The 19,275-nt window shown below is 37.1% G+C and overlaps 1 protein-coding gene across 1 annotated transcript; it reads left to right on the forward strand.

Moving 5' to 3' along the window:
- The first annotated feature begins 15,174 nt into the window (after window positions 1-15,174).
- LOC104774057 (uncharacterized) lies at window positions 15,175-18,930 on the forward strand. The gene has a single exon (XM_087455757.1). The coding sequence runs from the start codon at window positions 15,270-15,272 to the stop codon at window positions 17,043-17,045; it is 1,776 nt and encodes a 591-aa protein (XP_087311883.1). The 5' UTR covers window positions 15,175-15,269; the 3' UTR covers window positions 17,046-18,930.
- Window positions 18,931-19,275: the final 345 nt, after the last annotated feature.

Below are 19,275 nucleotides of genomic sequence, written 5' to 3' on the forward strand. Positions count from 1 at the left end.
TTTAGCATGTTTTCTTGGTTTAAGCCTGTTTTGGGATAAAACGGGTTTAAGTGTTGTCTAAACACTCCAAATTCATCCCAAACTCTTACAATTAGTAAAATGCAATAGTTTGTCACACATTCTGACCCTAGAAAGAGTAACAAAGCTGTTTACTGCTTTGAATCAATGTTTTCTCGGTGTTAGCCTGTTTCGTGACAAAATGGGTATAAGTGGTGTCTAAACACTCCAAATTAAACTTGAACTCATATAATTAGTCAAATGCATTGGCTTGGTACATATTTTAACTCTATAAAGAGTAACATAGCTGGTTAATGCTTCGAATCAATGTTTTCTCTCGGTTTTAGCCTCTTTTCTTGGTGTAAGCCTGTTTTGGGATAAAACGGGTTTAAGTGTTGTCTAAACACTCCAAATTCATCCCGAACTCTTACAATTAGTAAAATGCAACAGATTGTCACACATTCTGACCCTAGAAAGAGTAACAAAGCTGTTTACTGCTGTGAATCAATGTTTTCTCGGTGTTAGCCACTTTCGGGACAAAATGGGTATAAGTGGTGTCTAAACACTCCAAATTAAACTCGAACTCTTATAATTAGTGAAATGCATTGGATTGTTACATATTTTGACCCTATAAAGAGTAACATAGCTGTTTACTGCTTTGAATCAATATTTTCTCTCGGTTTTAGCATGTTTTCTTGGTTTAAGCCTGTTTTGGGATAAAACTGGTTTAAGTGTTGTCTAAACACTCCAAATTCATCCCAAACTCGTACAATTACTCAAATGCATTAGATTGTTACACATTCTGACCCTAGAAAGAGTAACAAAGCTGTTTACTGCTTTGAATCAATGTTTTCTCGGTGTTAGCCTGTTTCGTGACAAAATGGGTATAATTGGTATCTAAACACTCCAAATTCAACCTGAACTCTTATAATGAGTCAAATGCATTGGATTGTTACATATTTTGACCCTAGAAAGAGTAACATAGCGTTTTACTGCTTCGAATCAATGTTTTCTCTCGGTTTTAGCCTGTTTTCTCGGTTTAACCCTGTTTCGGGATAAAACGGGTTTAAGTGTTGTCTAAACACTCCAAATTCTTGTCGAAATCTTACTATTAGTAAAATGCATTTGAATGTCGCACATTCTAGCCCTAGAAATAGTAACAAAGCTGTTTACTGCTTCGAATCAATGTTTTCTTTGTTTTAGCCTGTTTCGGGACAAAATGGGTATCAGTGGTGTCTAAACACTCCAAATTAAACTCGAACTCTTATAATTAGTCAAATGCATTGGATTGTTACATATTTTGACCCTAGAAAGAGTAACATAGCGTTTTACTGCTTCGAATCAATGTTTTCTCTCGGTTTTAGCCTGTTTTCTCGGTTTCAGCCTGTTTTGGGATAAAACGGGTTTAAGTGTTGTCTAAACACTCCAAATTCACCCCAAACTTTTACAATTAGTAAAATGCAATAGATTGTCACACATTCTGACCCTAGAAAGAGTAACAAAGCTGTTTACTGGTGTGAATCAATGTTTTCTCGGTGTTAGCCACTTTCGGGACAAAATGGGTATAAGTGGTGTCTAAACACTCCAAATTAAACTCGAACTCTTATAATTAGTCAAATGCATTGGATTGTTACATATTTTGACCCTATAAAGAGTAACATAGCTGTTTACTGCTTCGAATCAATATTTTCTCTCGGTTTTAGCATGTTTTCTTGGTTTAAGTCTGTTTTGGGATAAAACGGGTTTAAGTGTTGTCTAAACACTACAAATTCATCCCAAACTCTTACAATTAGTAAAATGCAATAGTTTGTCACACATTCTGACCCTAGAAAGAGTAACAAAGCTGTTTACTGCTTTGAATCAATGTTTTCTCGGTGTTAGACTGTTTCGTGACAAAATGGGTATAAGTGGTGTCTAAACCCTCCAAATTAAACTTGAACTCATATATTTAGTCAAATGCATTGGCTTGGTACATATTTTAACCCTATAAAGAGTAACATAACTGTTTAATGCTTCGAATCAATGTTTTCTCTCGGTTTTAGCCTCTTTTCTTGGTGTAAGCCTGTTTTGGGATAAAACGGGTTTAAGTGTTGTCTAAACACTCCAAATTCATCCCGAATTCTTACAATTAGTCAAATGCATTGGATTGTCACACATTCTGACACTATAAACAGTAACAAAGCTGTTTACTGCTTTGAATCATTGTTTTCTCGTGTTTAGTCTATTTCAGGACAAAATGGGTAAAAGTGGTGTTAAAACACTCCAAATTCAACAGGAACTCTTATAATTACTCAAATGCATTAGATTGTTACATATTTTGACCCTAGAAAGAGTAACATACATTTTACTGCTTCGAATCAATGTTTTCTCTCGGCTTAAGCCTGCTTTCTCGGTTTAAGCCTGTTTTAGGATAAAACGGGTTTAAGTGTTGTCTAAACACTCCAAATTCATCCCGAACTCTTACAATTAGTAAGATGCAATAGATTGTCACACATTCTGACCCTAGAAAGAGTAACAAAGCTGTTTTCTGCTGTGAATCAATGTTTTCTCGGTGTTAGCCCGTTTCAGGACAAAATGGGTATAAGTGGTGTCTAAACACTCCAAATTAAACTCGAACTCTTATAATTAGTCAAATCCATTGGATTGTTACATATTTTGACCCTATAAAGAGTAACGTAGCTGTTTACTGCTTTGAATCAATGTTTTCTCTCGGTTTTAGCATGTTTTCTTGGGATAAGCCTGTTTTGGGATAAAACGGGTTTAAGTGTTGTCTAAACACTCCAAATTCATCCCAACCTCTTACAATTAGTAAAATGCAATAGAGTGTCACACATTCTGACCCTAGAAAGAGTAACAAAGCTGTTTACTGCTTTGAATCAATGTTTTTCTCGGTGTTAGCCTGTTTCGTGACAAAATGGGTATAAGTGGTGTCTAAACACTCCAAATTAAACTTGTACTCATATAATTAGTCAAATGCATTGGCTTGGTACATATTTTAACCTCATAAAGAGTAACATAGCTGTTTACTGCTTCGAATCAATGTTTTCTCTCGGTTTTAGCCTCTTTTTTGGTTTAAGCCTGTTTTGGAATAAAACGGGTTTAACTGTTGCCTAAACACTCCAAATTTATTTCGAACTCTTACAATTAGTCAAATGCATTGAATTGTCACACATTCTGACACTATAAATAGTAACAAAGCTGTTTACTTCTTTGAATCATTGTTTTCTCGGGTTTAGCCTATTTCAGGACAAAATGGGTAAAAGTCGTGTTTAAACACTCCAAATTCAACAGGAACTCTTATAATTACTCAAATGCATTAGATTGTTACGTATTTTGACCCAAAAAAGAGTAACATAGTTGTTTACTGCTTCGAATCAATGTTTTCTCTCGGTATTAGCCTGTTTTCTAGATTTAAGCCTGGTTTTGGATAAAACGGGTTTAAGTATTGTCTAAACACTCCAAATTCTTGTCGAAATCTTACTATTAATAAAATGCATTTGACCGTCACACATTCTGACCCTAGAAATAGTAACAAAGCTGTTTACTGCTTCGAATCAATATTTTCTTGGTTTTAGTCTCTTTCGGTACAAAATGGGTATAATTGGTGTCTAAACACTCCAAATTCAACCTGAACTCTTATATTGAGTCAAATGCATTGGATTGTTACATATTTTTACCCTAGAAAGAGTAACATAGCGTTTTACTGCTTCGAATCAATGTTTTCTCTCGGTTTTAGCCTGTTTTCTCGGTTTAAGCCTGTTTTGGGATAAAACGGCATTAAGTGTTGTCTAAACACTCCAAATTCATCCTAAACTCATACAATTAGTAAAATGCAATAGATTGTCATACATTCTGACCCTAGAAAGAGTAACAAAGCTGTTTACTGCTGTGAATCAATGTTTTCTCGGTGTTAGCCACTTTCGGGACAAAATGGGTATAAGTGGTGTCTAAACACTCCAAATTAAACTCGAACTCTTATAATTAGTCAAATGCATTGGATTGTTACATATTTTGACCCTATAAAGAGTAGCATAGATGTTTACTGCTTTGAATCAATATTTTCTCTCGGTTTTAGCATGTTTTCTTGGTTTAAGCCTGTTTTGGGATAAAACTGGTTTAAGTGTTGTCTAAACACTCCAAATTCATCCCAAACTCTTACAATTAGTAAAATGCAATAGTTTGTCACACATTCTGACCCTAGAAAGAGTAACAAAGCTGTTTACTGCTGTGAATCAATGTTTTCTCGGTGTTAGCCACTTTCGGGACAAAATGGGTATAAGTGGTGTCTAAACACTCTAAATTAAACTCGAACTCTTATAATTAGTCAAATGCATTGGATTGTTACATATTTTGACCCTATAAAGAGTAACATAGCTGTTTACTGCTTCAAATCAATATTTTCTCTCGGTTTTAGCATGTTTTCTTGGTTTAAGTCTGTTTTGGGATAAAACGGGTTTAAGTGTTGTCTAAACACTCCAAATTCATCCCAAACTCTTACAATTAGTAAAATGCAATAGTTTGTCACACATTCTGACCCTAGAAAGAGTAACAAAGCTGTTTACTGCTTTGAATCAATGTTTTCTCGGTGTTAGCCTGTTTCGTGACAAAATGGGTATAAGTGGTGTCTAAACCCTCCAAATTAAACTTGAACTCATATATTTAGTCAAATGCATTGGCTTGGTACATATTTTAACCCTATAAAGAGTAACATAACTGTTTAATGCTTCGAATCAATGTTTTCTCTCGGTTTTAGCCTCTTTTCTTGGTGTAAGCCTGTTTTGGGATAAAACGGGTTTAAGTGTTGTCTAAACACTCCAAATTCATCCCGAATTCTTACAATTAGTCAAATGCATTGGATTGTCACACATTCTGACACTATAAACAGTAACAAAGCTGTTTACTGCTTTGAATCATTGTTTTCTCGTGTTTAGTCTATTTCAGGACAAAATGGGTAAAAGTGGTGTTAAAACACTCCAAATTCAACAGGAACTCTTATAATTACTCAAATGCATTAGATTGTTACATATTTTGACCCTAGAAAGAGTAACATAGCATTTTACTGCTTCGAATCAATGTTTTCTCTCGGTTTTAGCCTGCTTTCTCGGTTTAAGCCTGTTTTAGGATAAAACGGGTTTAAGTGTTGTCTAAACACTCCAAATTCATCCCGAACTCTTACAATTAGTAAGATGCAATAGATTGTCACACATTCTGACCCTAGAAAGAGTAACAAAGCTGTTTTCTGCTGTGAATCAATGTTTTCTCGGTGTTAGCCCGTTTCAGGACAAAATGGGTATAAGTGGTGTCTAAACACTCCAAATTAAACTCGAACTCTTATAATTAGTCAAATCCATTGGATTGTTACATATTTTGACCCTATAAAGAGTAACAAAGCTGTTTACTGCTTTGAATCAATGTTTTTCTCGGTGTTAGCCTGTTTCGTGACAAAATGGGTATAAGTGGTGTCTAAACACTCCAAATTAAACTTGTACTCATATAATTAGTCAAATGCATTGGCTTGGTACATATTTTAACCTCATAAAGAGTAACATAGCTGTTTACTGCTTCGAATCAATGTTTTCTCTCGGTTTTAGCCTCTTTTTTGGTTTAAGCCTGTTTTGGAATAAAACGGGTTTAACTGTTGCCTAAACACTCCAAATTTATTTCGAACTCTTACAATTAGTCAAATGCATTGAATTGTCACACATTCTGACACTATAAATAGTAACAAAGCTGTTTACTTCTTTGAATCATTGTTTTCTCGGGTTTAGCCTATTTCAGGACAAAATGGGTAAAAGTCGTGTTTAAACACTCCAAATTCAACAGGAACTCTTATAATTACTCAAATGCATTAGATTGTTACGTATTTTGACCCAAAAAAGAGTAACATAGTTGTTTACTGCTTCGAATCAATGTTTTCTCTCGGTATTAGCCTGTTTTCTAGATTTAAGCCTGGTTTTGGATAAAACGGGTTTAAGTATTGTCTAAACACTCCAAATTCTTGTCGAAATCTTACTATTAATAAAATGCATTTGACCGTCACACATTCTGACCCTAGAAATAGTAACAAAGCTGTTTACTGCTTCGAATCAATATTTTCTTGGTTTTAGTCTCTTTCGGTACAAAATGGGTATAATTGGTGTCTAAACACTCCAAATTCAACCTGAACTCTTATATTGAGTCAAATGCATTGGATTGTTACATATTTTTACCCTAGAAAGAGTAACATAGCGTTTTACTGCTTCGAATCAATGTTTTCTCTCGGTTTTAGCCTGTTTTCTCGGTTTAAGCCTGTTTTGGGATAAAACGGCATTAAGTGTTGTCTAAACACTCCAAATTCATCCTAAACTCATACAATTAGTAAAATGCAATAGATTGTCATACATTCTGACCCTAGAAAGAGTAACAAAGCTGTTTACTGCTGTGAATCAATGTTTTCTCGGTGTTAGCCACTTTCGGGACAAAATGGGTATAAGTGGTGTCTAAACACTCCAAATTAAACTCGAACTCTTATAATTAGTCAAATGCATTGGATTGTTACATATTTTGACCCTATAAAGAGTAACATAGATGTTTACTGCTTTGAATCAATATTTTCTCTCGGTTTTAGCATGTTTTCTTGGTTTAAGCCTGTTTTGGGATAAAACTGGTTTAAGTGTTGTCTAAACACTCCAAATTCATCCCAAACTCTTACAATTAGTAAAATGCAATAGTTTGTCACACATTCTGACCCTAGAAAGAGTAACAAAGCTGTTTACTGCTGTGAATCAATGTTTTCTCGGTGTTAGCCACTTTCGGGACAAAATGGGTATAAGTGGTGTCTAAACACTCTAAATTAAACTCGAACTCTTATAATTAGTCAAATGCATTGGATTGTTACATATTTTGACCCTATAAAGAGTAACATAGCTGTTTACTGCTTCAAATCAATATTTTCTCTCGGTTTTAGCATGTTTTCTTGGTTTAAGTCTGTTTTGGGATAAAACGGGTTTAAGTGTTGTCTAAACACTCCAAATTCATCCCAAACTCTTACAATTAGTAAAATGCAATAGTTTGTCACACATTCTGACCCTAGAAAGAGTAACAAAGCTGTTTACTGCTTTGAATCAATGTTTTCTCGGTGTTAGCCTGTTTCGTGACAAAATGGGTATAAGTGGTGTCTAAACCCTCCAAATTAAACTTGAACTCATATATTTAGTCAAATGCATTGGCTTGGTACATATTTTAACCCTATAAAGAGTAACATAACTGTTTAATGCTTCGAATCAATGTTTTCTCTCGGTTTTAGCCTCTTTTCTTGGTGTAAGCCTGTTTTGGGATAAAACGGGTTTAAGTGTTGTCTAAACACTCCAAATTCATCCCGAATTCTTACAATTAGTCAAATGCATTGGATTGTCACACATTCTGACACTATAAACAGTAACAAAGCTGTTTACTGCTTTGAATCATTGTTTTCTCGTGTTTAGTCTATTTCAGGACAAAATGGGTAAAAGTGGTGTTAAAACACTCCAAATTCAACAGGAACTCTTATAATTACTCAAATGCATTAGATTGTTACACATTTTGACCCTAGAAAGAGTAACATAGCATTTTACTGCTTCGAATCAATGTTTTCTCTCGGTTTTAGCCTGCTTTCTCGGTTTAAGCCTGTTTTAGGATAAAACGGGTTTAAGTGTTGTCTAAACACTCCAAATTCATCCCGAACTCTTACAATTAGTAAGATGCAATAGATTGTCACACATTCTGACCCTAGAAAGAGTAACAAAGCTGTTTTCTGCTGTGAATCAATGTTTTCTCGGTGTTAGCCCGTTTCAGGACAAAATGGGTATAAGTGGTGTCTAAACACTCCAAATTAAACTCGAACTCTTATAATTAGTCAAATCCATTGGATTATTACATATTTTGACCCTATAAAGAGTAACGTAGCTGTTTACTGCTTTGAATCAATGTTTTCTCTCGGTTTTAGCATGTTTTCTTGGGATAAGCCTGTTTTGGGATAAAACGGGTTTAAGTGTTGTCTAAACACTCCAAATTCATCCCAAACTCTTACAATTAGTAAAATGCAATAGAGTGTCACACATTCTGACCCTAGAAAGAGTAACAAAGCTGTTTACTGCTTTGAATCAATGTTTTTCTCGGTGTTAGCCTGTTTCGTGACAAAATGGGTATAAGTGGTGTCTAAACACTCCAAATTAAACTTGTACTCATATAATTAGTCAAATGCATTGGCTTGGTACATATTTTAACCTCATAAAGAGTAACATAGCTGTTTACTGCTTCGAATCAATGTTTTCTCTCGGTTTTAGCCTCTTTTTTGGTTTAAGCCTGTTTTGGAATAAAACGGGTTTAACTGTTGCCTAAACACTCCAAATTTATTTCGAACTCTTACAATTAGTCAAATGCATTGAATTGTCACACATTCTGACACTATAAATAGTAACAAAGCTGTTTACTTCTTTGAATCATTGTTTTCTCGGGTTTAGCTTATTTCAGGACAAAATGGGTAAAAGTCGTGTTTAAACACTCCAAATTCAACAGGAACTCTTATAATTACTCAAATGCATTAGATTGCTACGTATTTTGACCCTAAAAAGAGTAACATAGTTGTTTACTGCTTCGAATCAATGTTTTCTCTCGGTATTAGCCTGTTTTCTAGATTTAAGCCTGGTTTTGGATAAAACGGGTTTAAGTATTGTCTAAACACTCCAAATTCTTGTCGAAATCTTACTATTAATAAAATGCATTTGACCGTCACACATTCTGACCCTAGAAATAGTAACAAAGCTGTTTACTGCTTCGAATCAATATTTTCTTGGTTTTAGTCTCTTTCGGTACAAAATGGGTATAATTGGTGTCTAAACACTCCAAATTCAACCTGAACTCTTATATTGAGTCAAATGCATTGGATTGTTACATATTTTTACCCTAGAAAGAGTAACATAGCGTTTTACTGCTTCGAATCAATGTTTTCTCTCGGTTTTAGCCTGTTTTCTCGGTTTAAGCCTGTTTTGGGATAAAACGGCATTAAGTGTTGTCTAAACACTCCAAATTCATCCTAAACTCATACAATTAGTAAAATGCAATAGAATGTCATACATTATGACCCTAGAAAGAGTAACAAAGCTGTTTACTGCTGTGAATCAATGTTTTCTCGGTGTTAGCCACTTTCGGGACAAAATGGGTATAAGTGGTGTCTAAACACTCCAAATTAAACTCGAACTCTTATAATTAGTCAAATGCATTGGATTGTTACATATTTTGACCCTATAAAGAGTAACATAGATGTTTACTGCTTTGAATCAATATTTTCTCTCGGTTTTAGCATGTTTTCTTGGTTTAAGCCTGTTTTGGGATAAAACTGGTTTAAGTGTTGTCTAAACACTCCAAATTCATCCCAAACTCTTACAATTAGTAAAATGCAATAGTTTGTCACACATTCTGACCCTAGAAAGAGTAACAAAGCTGTTTACTGCTGTGAATCAATGTTTTCTCGGTGTTAGCCACTTTCGGGACAAAATGGGTATAAGTGGTGTCTAAACACTCCAAATTAAACTCGAACTCTTATAATTAGTCAAATGCATTGGATTGTTACATATTTTGACCCTATAAAGAGTAACATAGCTGTTTACTGCTTCAAATCAATATTTTCTCTCGGTTTTAGCATGTTTTCTTGGTTTAAGTCTGTTTTGGGATAAAACGGGTTTAAGTGTTGTCTAAACACTCCAAATTCATCCCAAACTCTTACAATTAGTAAAATGCAATAGTTTGTCACACATTCTGACCCTAGAAAGAGTAACAAAGCTGTTTACTGCTTTGAATCAATGTTTTCTCGGTGTTAGCCTGTTTCGTGACAAAATGGGTATAAGTGGTGTCTAAACACTCCAAATTAAACTTGAACTCATATATTTAGTCAAATGCATTGGCTTGGTACAAATTTTAACCCTATAAAGAGTAACATAGCTGTTTAATGCTTCGAATCAATGTTTTCTCTCGGTTTTAGCCGCTTTTTTTGGTTTAAGCCTGTTTTAGGATAAAACGGGTTTAAGTGTTGTCTAAACACTCCAAATTCATCCCGAACTCTTACAATTAGTAAGATGCAATAGATTGTCACACATTCTGACCCTAGAAAGAGTAACAAAGCAGTTTTCTGCCGTGAATCAATGTTTTCTCGGTGTTAGCCACTTTCGGGACAAAATGGGTATAAGTGGTGTCTAAACTCTCCAAATTAAACTCGAACTCTTATAATTAGTCAAATGCATTGGCTTGGTACATATTTTAACCCTATAAAGAGTAACATAGCTATTTACTGTTTCGAATCAATGTTTTCTCTCGGTTTTAGCCGCTTGTTTTGGTTTAAGCCTGTTTTGGAATAAAACGGGTTTAAGTGTTGTCTAAACACTCCAAATTTATTCCGAACTCTTACAATTAGTCAAATGCATTGGATTGTCACACATTTTCTGACCCTAGAAACAGTAACAAAGCTGTTTACTTCTTCGAATCAGTGTTTTCTCGGTTTTAGCCTATTTCAGGACAAAATGGGTAAAAGTGGTGTTTAAACACTCCAAATTCAACATGAACTCTTATAATTACTCAAATGCATAGGATTGTTACATATTTTGACCCTAGAAAGAGTAACATAGCATTTTACTGCTTCGAATCAATGTTTTCTCTCGGTTTTAGCCTGCTTTCTCGGTTTAAGCCTGTTTTAGAATAAAACGGGTTTAAGTGTTGTCTAAACACTCCAAATTCATCCCGAACTCTTACAATTAGTAAAATGCAATAGATTGTCACACATTCTGACCCTAGAAAGAGTAACGAAGCTGTTTACTGCTGTGAACCAATGCTTTCTCGGTGTTAGCCCGTTTCAGGACAAAATGGGTATAACTGGTGTCTAAACACTCAAAATTAAACTCGAACTCTTATAATTAGTCAAATCCATTGGATTGTTACATATTTTGACCCTATAAAGAGTAACATAGCTGTTTACTGCTTTGAATCAATGTTTTCTCTCGGTTTTAGCATGTTTTCTTGGGATAAGCCTGTTTTGGGATAAAACGGGTTTAAGTGTTGTCTAAACACTCCAAATTCATCCCAAACTCTTACAATTAGTAAAATGCAATAGAATGTCACACATTCTTATTGATCATAAGAACTCAAGACTTGAAGGTGTCCGTTCGGCCGTCCGTACACTTACCAATAAGGCCGAGCCATATCGAATGAAATGAGAAGAGTGGAGGCTGGACTACTTAGCAAAGCCCATTAGAAGGATCTCGAAGACACAATAGAGTCGTTGGAGGATAAGGTCACGGGTCGCCCCCCTTAAGGAAACCAAGTCATGTCACTATCATCCTTGGGATCGACCCACTCCTTCCTTTATGTCCCTATCAACAAGTTGTCGAGTGTAATAGAGGGGTTGCCCTAGTTTCTTTTCTTGCTATTTAAAGCCCTTAGCCGACATTGTAATGCATATACTAATGGAATCATATGTTTTCTCACTTTCTCTTTACATAGTTCACTCAATCTCTCTCAAATTATTCTCTTTGCTTTCGCCTAAACCAACATGGTATCAGAGCAAGTCCTTTGATCCTTGACTCTCTAAATCTAGTTCTGTTCTTCCTTATACTCATAAACTCTCCAAATACTACTCGCTAGTCTTTCTATTCTCATTATTCACCTTATACTACTTCCATTTCAATATTCTACCTAGTTTATTCTATTTTGTCTTTTCAAATTGGTAACAATGTATAACACCAAACCCATTGTGACTCCGGTAGTGCTCAAAGGAGAAAATTACTTGTTGTGGAAGAGAACCACAAAGACCGCACTTAGTGGCCGGGGGCTGTGGATCCATGTTGAAACGGACCAGCTTCCCAAGAAAGCTACTAAGGAAGATGGTAAAGAAGAGAAGGAAGAAGACAAGGAGGCTGATCTCGAGAAGGAAGTTAAGTGGTTCCAAGAAGATCAGACCGTGCTTGCCATTCTTCAAAACTCGCTAGACGCACCTATCCTTGAAGCCTATTCATACTGCGAGACGGCCAAAGAGTTGTGGGAGACGCTAGCGAATGTCTATGGGAACGTGACCAACCTAACCTGAGTGTTTGAAGTCAAGAAGGCAATCAATGGACTTCATCAAGAAGATTTGGAGTTCACGAAGCACTTTGGGAAGTTTAGGTCATTATGGGCCGAGCTCGAGATGCTCCGACCGAGTACAATTGATCCGGCCATCCTCAACGAAAGAAAGGAGCAACACAAGGTGTTTGGCCTCCTACTCACTCTTAACCCGGCGTTTAATGACTTAATCAAGCATATCCTCCGGGGAGACAAGCTGCCTACGCTTGAAGACGTTTGTTCCCAAGTGCAAAAGGAACAAGGTTCCCTTGGTCTCTTTAGTGGAAAGGAAGACTTGGCAACTGCAAACAAGGGCGCCTACAAACACGACGACCGGAGAGCCATGGTGTGTGACCACTGCAAAAAGAAGGGACACATGAAGGACAAGTGCTGGATTCTTCACCCTCACCTCAAGCCGGCCAAGTTCAAAGCAAACCTCTCACATGAAGGGTCAAGCAGTCAAGGTTCCGGTGCAGCCAACCAAGGCAGTGCGGCGGCTACGGCTATGGCAGCCTCGTTTGGGGATCTTGTGAGGAAGTCTGACCTGGAGGCTCTCATCAAATCCATTGCCGCGCTAAAGGATTCTGGTACCACCTTGTTTGCTTCACAGCCTAGTAAAACCCTTGTTGTTGACTCGGGTGCTTCTCACCACATGATAAGTAACCCTAGTCTTATACACAACATAAAACCGGCTGTGGGTAATGTTATTATTGCTAATGGGGATAGAATACCAGTTGAGGGTGTAGGAGACTTGAAACTATTTGATAAGGATTCAAAAGCTTTCTTTATGCCTACTTTTACATCTAACCTCTTATCGGTAAAAAGAGCTACAACTGATTTAAACTGCTACACTATCTTTGGTCCTAACAGTGTGTATTTTCAGGATATTAAGACTGGAAAGGTTCTTGGAGGAGGAGATGCTAAGGGAGATCTATATGTCCTAGAGAAAACCTCATCAAGTCCATCTAATTTGTTTTCGCTTATATCGAACCTTAGTAGTATTTCGAGTGATGTTTGGCATGCTAGACTAGGCCATCCTCACTCTAAAGCTTTTAAATTAATGTTGCCTAATGTTTCCTTTGATAATTCAAGTTGTGAACCTTGTATTCTTGGTAAACATTGCAAGTCTATTTTTCCTAAGTCAACTACTATTTACGAACATTATTTTGATTTAGTGCATTCTGATGTTTGGACTTCACCTTGCTTATCTAGAGATAATAACAAGTATTTTGTGACTTTTATTGATGAAAAATCAAAGTACACTTGGCTTACCTTGTTACCATCTAAAGATAGAGTCTATGATGCATTTGTTAACTTTCAGAATTATGTCACTAATCATTTCAATGCTAAAATAAAGGTACTAAGATCGGACAATGGAGGAGAGTACACAAGTCATAAACTTAGAGCTCACTTGTCCAAACACGGCATACTACAACAAACTAGTTGCCCTTATACGGCCGAGAGAAAGAACCGGCATCTCATGGAGGTGGCAAGGGCGATGATGTTTCAAACCAATGTCACCAAACGCTTTTGGGGAGACGCCGTGATGACAGCTTGTTACCTGATCAATAGGACTCCCACCAAAGTCTTACAAGATAAATCACCATATGAGGTATTGAATCAAATTAAACCCTCATTGGATCACTTACGCGTATTTGGGTGTGTGTGTTTTGTCTTGGTACCAGGTGAACAAAGGACTAAGCTGATGTGATCATGGATGGAGCTAAGGAGGATGAGCTTGTAGCTGAGCTTGAACACGAGGAAAGTATAGCTGAGCTTGAACCAGAGGAGCTTGTAGCTGAGGAACCATTGCTTGTACCTGAGGAACCATTGCTTGTACCTGAAGGACCAATGACTAGAGCAAAATCTAAGAAGCTAAAGGATGCACTAAATGGGCTTATTCAAGAGCTTATGGTCAAAGAGAGCATTGGAAAATCTATTGGGGATGATACCTATCAAGTCCAGCCCACTTTGAACCTAATTCAAGTCCAAGAAAGCCCAAAATAATCACTTTATTTTGTGGTCAAAGAAGAGTGACGAAAATTGAGATACATGCACCTAGAATCACTTTGGAGGAAGGAATACATGCACAAGAATTGGGTCTTCATTCAACCATCTATCTTAATTGTTTTTTTTTTTAGTTTTAAGACTAGTTAATACTTGGCTTTGTTACCAAGTTTTCTTATCCTATATAAACTCATGTAAGATCATTGAAATAATCATCCAACTTTTTATCAAAACCTTTTCTTTTTGAGAGTGATTCTCTTCTGTTCTTTGTGAACAAAACCGATTGCTTGGTGTGATTCCAACAATCAAAACCGACTACTTGGTGTGATTCCGATAGTCAAAACCCCGATCTCCTTGGTGCGAGGCTGAGAGATCCGATCTTTTTGGTGTGAGGCTGAAAGATCAAACCGGTATATCAAGAGTCTTTCCGCAACTCTTGTGCGACCATTCATTCCACCATCCTTATTCTTGAGGCTTCGTCGTCTTTAGAATCAAGGTATCTCTATCAACCAACTCGAAGGTGCCGAATCCTTGGGAGGATCATATCAAGTGGTATCAGAGCACACCCTAGAGTTTGGTATTCTATCATTCTATCATCTTCTAACCGTTCATCTTCTTCCTATCATTTTCTATCTTTCAATCTTCTATCTATCATCTTTTTATCTTTCCATCTTCTTTATTTTCATCTTCTCATCTTTTCATCTTCTTTTTCTATTTATTTTATTTAAAAAAAAAGGCAAAAGAAAGAAAAAACAAAAACAAAAAAAAAAGGAAAAAAAAAAGAGAGAAAAAAGGTTCTTTTCTATTAAAAAAAAAAACAAAACAATTCTGTTCTTTTCAAAAAAAAAAAAAAAAATCGTTCTATTTCAAAAAAAAAAAATAAAAAAAATAAATCTACTTCTATTAATCGGTTCTATTTTATCTTTTGGTATCTCGTTGAGTTTGATTCTGTTTCGACTGTTTTGGAAAAACATTGGGTTTGATTGGTTTATGTTCTATTAGAACCTTTGAGAGTCACTAGAACACACTTTGAGAGTTGAGAGTAAACACTTGTGAGTGAAACACTTGAGAGTAAACACTTGTGAGTGAAACACTTGAGAGTAAACACTTGTGAGGATTTTGTTTTTGTGAGTTTGTTCATCTTGCAGGTTTCTTCAAATATGGCTGACGGAGAAAATAACAACCATGAAGTAGAACAACCTGGGAGACTTCAAAATATCCAGATGGAAGCATTGTTGGGAGAAATGCGGAGGATGATGAGGGTTGAGATGAATGCAGTCTATGAGAGGTTGGACGAAGTTCAAGCAGAAGCACAACAAAGGCAACCACAAAACTTGCCTAATCAACAGAGGAGAGTAGAGGAGGAGTTAAGAATGCCAAGAGATGTAGCAGCTGAAGATTACTACAGTTGTAGTGGAAACTCATCTCAAGGAGGCCGAAGGAGACCTAGACGTGTGCGAGAAGGCAGAGAAAGAAATGATGATAACATTGGAGGGCTGAAGTTTAAAATTCCACCATTTATTGGCAAAAATGATCCAGATGTCTACTTGGAGTGGGAGAAGAAGGTAGAACAAGTTTTCAATTTTCAACACTATTCTGAGATCAATAAGGTGCGAATGGCGGCTGTTGAGTTTAGTGAGTATGCGCTTAGCTGGTGGGATCAGTTGGTGACTTCACGAAAACGTAATGGCGAATATCCGATTGAGAGTTGGGCTGAGATAAAGGCTATCATGAGGAGAAGGTTTGTTCCGGGCCATTACCACCGCGATCTGCATCAAAAGCTAAGGAGACTGACTCAGGGAAGTCGAAGTGTGGAGGATTACTATCAAGAGATGGAGATTCTTTTAATAAGAGCTGATGTGGTTGAGGACCGAGAAGCTACTATGGCTAGATTCATGAGTGGGTTGTACCGAGATGTCCAAGATAGGCTTGAGATGGAGCATTACGTGGAGCTTGAAGAGATGTTACATAAAGCAATCTTGGTGGAAAAGCAACTCAAGAGAAGAAGTTCTACGCGGATAACTTATGGTGCTGGTTCATCTAACCCAAAAACAAGTTACCAGAAGGAAGAAAAGCCAGTTGTTATTCCAAAGGCTGAAGCGAAGCCAATTGTTGCCAATCAAGTTACCAAGGACAAAGCTGAGGCTACCAGAACCCGAGCTCGTGATGTGACATGTTATAAGTGTCATGGCAGAGGACACTATGCGCATGAATGTTCCAACAGAAGAACCATGATTCTCTTGGAGAATGGAGAGTTTGAATCAGAAAATGAAGACGTGGTTTCGGATTCACTAGAAGAACTTGAAGAAATTCCAGCAAAGGGTGAGATATTGATGGCAAGGAGATCACTTAGTGTTCAAACTGTGATTGTGGAACATGAGCAAAGGGAGAATCTATTTCATACAAGGTGCCATGTCCGAGATAAGGTTTGTTGTCTCATAATTGATGGCGGGAGTTGTACTAATGTGGCGAGTGAAACAATGGTCAAGAAGCTTGGGCTAACTACGGAGAAACACCCGAAGCCATATAAGCTGCAATGGCTTAATGATGATGGTGAGATGAAGGTTAGTATCCAAGTAAAGGTTCCTATTGTCATTGGGAAATATGAGGATGAGGTTTTGTGCGATGTTCTACCTATGGAGGCAAGTCATATTCTTTTGGGAAGACCATGGCAATCTGACCGGAGAACAAGCCATGATGGTTTCACCAATCGTTATTCTTTTGAGTTCAAAGGCAAGAAGATCATTTTAGTTCCGTTGACACCTCATGAAGTTTATCAAGATCAGTTGATTCTCAAGCAGAGGAAAGAAACAAACACCATGAGCGACCCCACAAACACAATTCACCAAAAAGAGAGCGAGAGTTTGAGAAAAACCAAGTCAAAGGCCTGTGAGAGAAAACCCGTCAAGCATTCAAATTTCTTTGTGAGAAAATGAGAGGTTAAGAGAGCTTTATTTTCGAAACAACCTTTGATTATGTTTATGTTTGTTTACAAAGAAACTCTCATGAGTTTTTCTGACCTTGCACTGGTGTTACCGAGTGAGATAACCTTTCTTTTGTAGGATTTTGAGGACTTATTCCCGGAGGACAATCCGAAAGGTTTACCACCTATCCGTGGTATTGAACACCAAATAGACTTTGTTCATGGTGCATCACTTCCAAACAGACCAGCTTATAGGACTAATCCCGTGGAGACATTGGAGCTGCAAAGACAAGTTAATGAGCTCATGGAGAAAGGACGTATTAGAGAGAGCAGGAGCCCATGTGCGGTCCCAGTCCTACTTGTGCCCAAAAAGGATGGAAGTTGGCGCATGTGTGTTGATTGTAGAGCTATCAACAACATCACGGTAAAGTATCGACATCCTATTTCTACTCAGCCTTTGCATGATATTTCTATGGATTGTGTGCTTGGTTTGCCTAGAACTAGGACTGGTAAAGATTCAGTTTTTGTGGTTATTGAACGATTTTCAAAAATGGCGCATTTCATACCTTGTCACAAAACTGATAATGCTTTGCATGTTGCTGAGTTGTTCTTCAAAGAAATTGTTCGTTTGCATGGAGTGCCTAAGTCAATTGTTTCTGATAGGGATACAAAGTTTTTGAGTTACTTCTGGAAAACACTTTGGTCTAAACTAGGGACTAAGTTACTATTCTCCACTACTTGTTATCCACAAACTGATGGTCAAACTGAAGTAGTTAATAGAACTTTGTCTACTCTCTTGCGAGCTTTGATCAAAAAGAACATTAAAACTTGGGAAGAATGTTTACCACATGTTGAGTTTGCATACAATCAATCAGTTCATTCTTCAACTAAGTTCGCTCCATTCCAAATTGTTTATGGCTTTAATCCTTTATCTCCATTGGATCTAACCCCTTTACCTTTGAGTGAAAGAGCTAGCTTGGGTGGGAAAAAGAAAGCTGACTTTGTCAAACAGATCCATGAGAAAGCTAGAATAAACATTGAGGAGAAGACAAAGCAGTATGCAAAACAAGCAAACAAAGGAAGGCGCAAGATGGTTTTCAAACCAGGAGACCAAGTGTGGGTTCACTTGAGAAAAGAACGGTTTCCAGCTGAAAGGAAGTCAAAACTGATGCATAGAATCGATGGACCCTTTGAGATCACAAGAAAGATTAATAACAATGCTTACCAACTTGATCTTCAAGGTAAGTACAAAGTGAGTTCAAGCATTAATGTTTCTGATTTAGTTCCTTTTGTGGAAGATGATCCAGATTTGAGGTCAAATCCTTTTCAAGAGGAGGGGGATGATGTGATCATGGATGGAGCTAAGGAGGATGAGCTTGTAGCTGAGCTTGAACACGAGGAAAGTATAGCTGAGCTTGAACCAGAGGAGCTTGTAGCTGAGGAACCATTGCTTGTACCTGAGGAACCATTGCTTGTACCTGAGGAACCATTGCTTGTACCTGAAGGACCAATGACTAGAGCAAAAGCTAAGAAGCTAAAGGATGCACTAAATGGGCTTATTCAAGAGCTTATGGTCAAAGAGAGCATTGGAAAATCTATTGGGGATGATACCTATCAAGTCCAGCCCACTTTGAACCTAATTCAAGTCCAAGAAAGCCCAAAATAATCACTTTATTTTGTGGTCAAAGAAGAGTGACGAAAATTGAGATACATGCACCTAGAATCACTTTGGAGGAAGGAATACATGCACAAGAATTGGGTCTTCATTCAACCATCTATCTTAATTGTTTTTTTTTTAGTTTTAAGACTAGTTAATACTTGGCTTTGTTACCAAGTTTTCTTATCCTATATAAACTCATGTAAGATCATTGAAATAATCATCCAACTTTTTATCAAAACCTTTTCTTTTTGAGAGTGATTCTCTTCTGTTCTTTGTGAACAAAACCGATTGCTTGGTGTGATTCCAACAATCAAAACCGACTACTTGGTGTGATTCCGATAGTCAAAACCCCGATCTCCTTGGTGCGAAGCTGAGAGATCCGATCTTTTTGGTGTGAGGCTGAAAGATCAAACCGGTATATCAAGAGTCTTTCCGCAACTCTTGTGCGACCATTCATTCCACCATCCTTATTCTTGAGGCTTCGTCGTCTTTAGAATCAAGGTGTCTCTATCAACCAACTCGAAGGTGCCGAATCCTTGGGAGGATCATATCATAAGCTCGACGCCAAAAGCACCAAATGCAT

Source organism: Camelina sativa, chromosome 6 (assembly GCF_030686135.1).
Source record: "Camelina sativa cultivar CO46 ecotype springtype chromosome 6, ASM3068613v1".
Classification (NCBI taxonomy): Eukaryota; Viridiplantae; Streptophyta; class Magnoliopsida; order Brassicales; family Brassicaceae; genus Camelina; species Camelina sativa.

What these genes read in the sequence shown, in the direction of transcription:
- LOC104774057 (XM_087455757.1), top strand. Translation starts at nt 15,270, where the DNA reads ATGGCTGACGGAGAAAATAACAACCATGAAGTAGAACAACCTGGGAGA.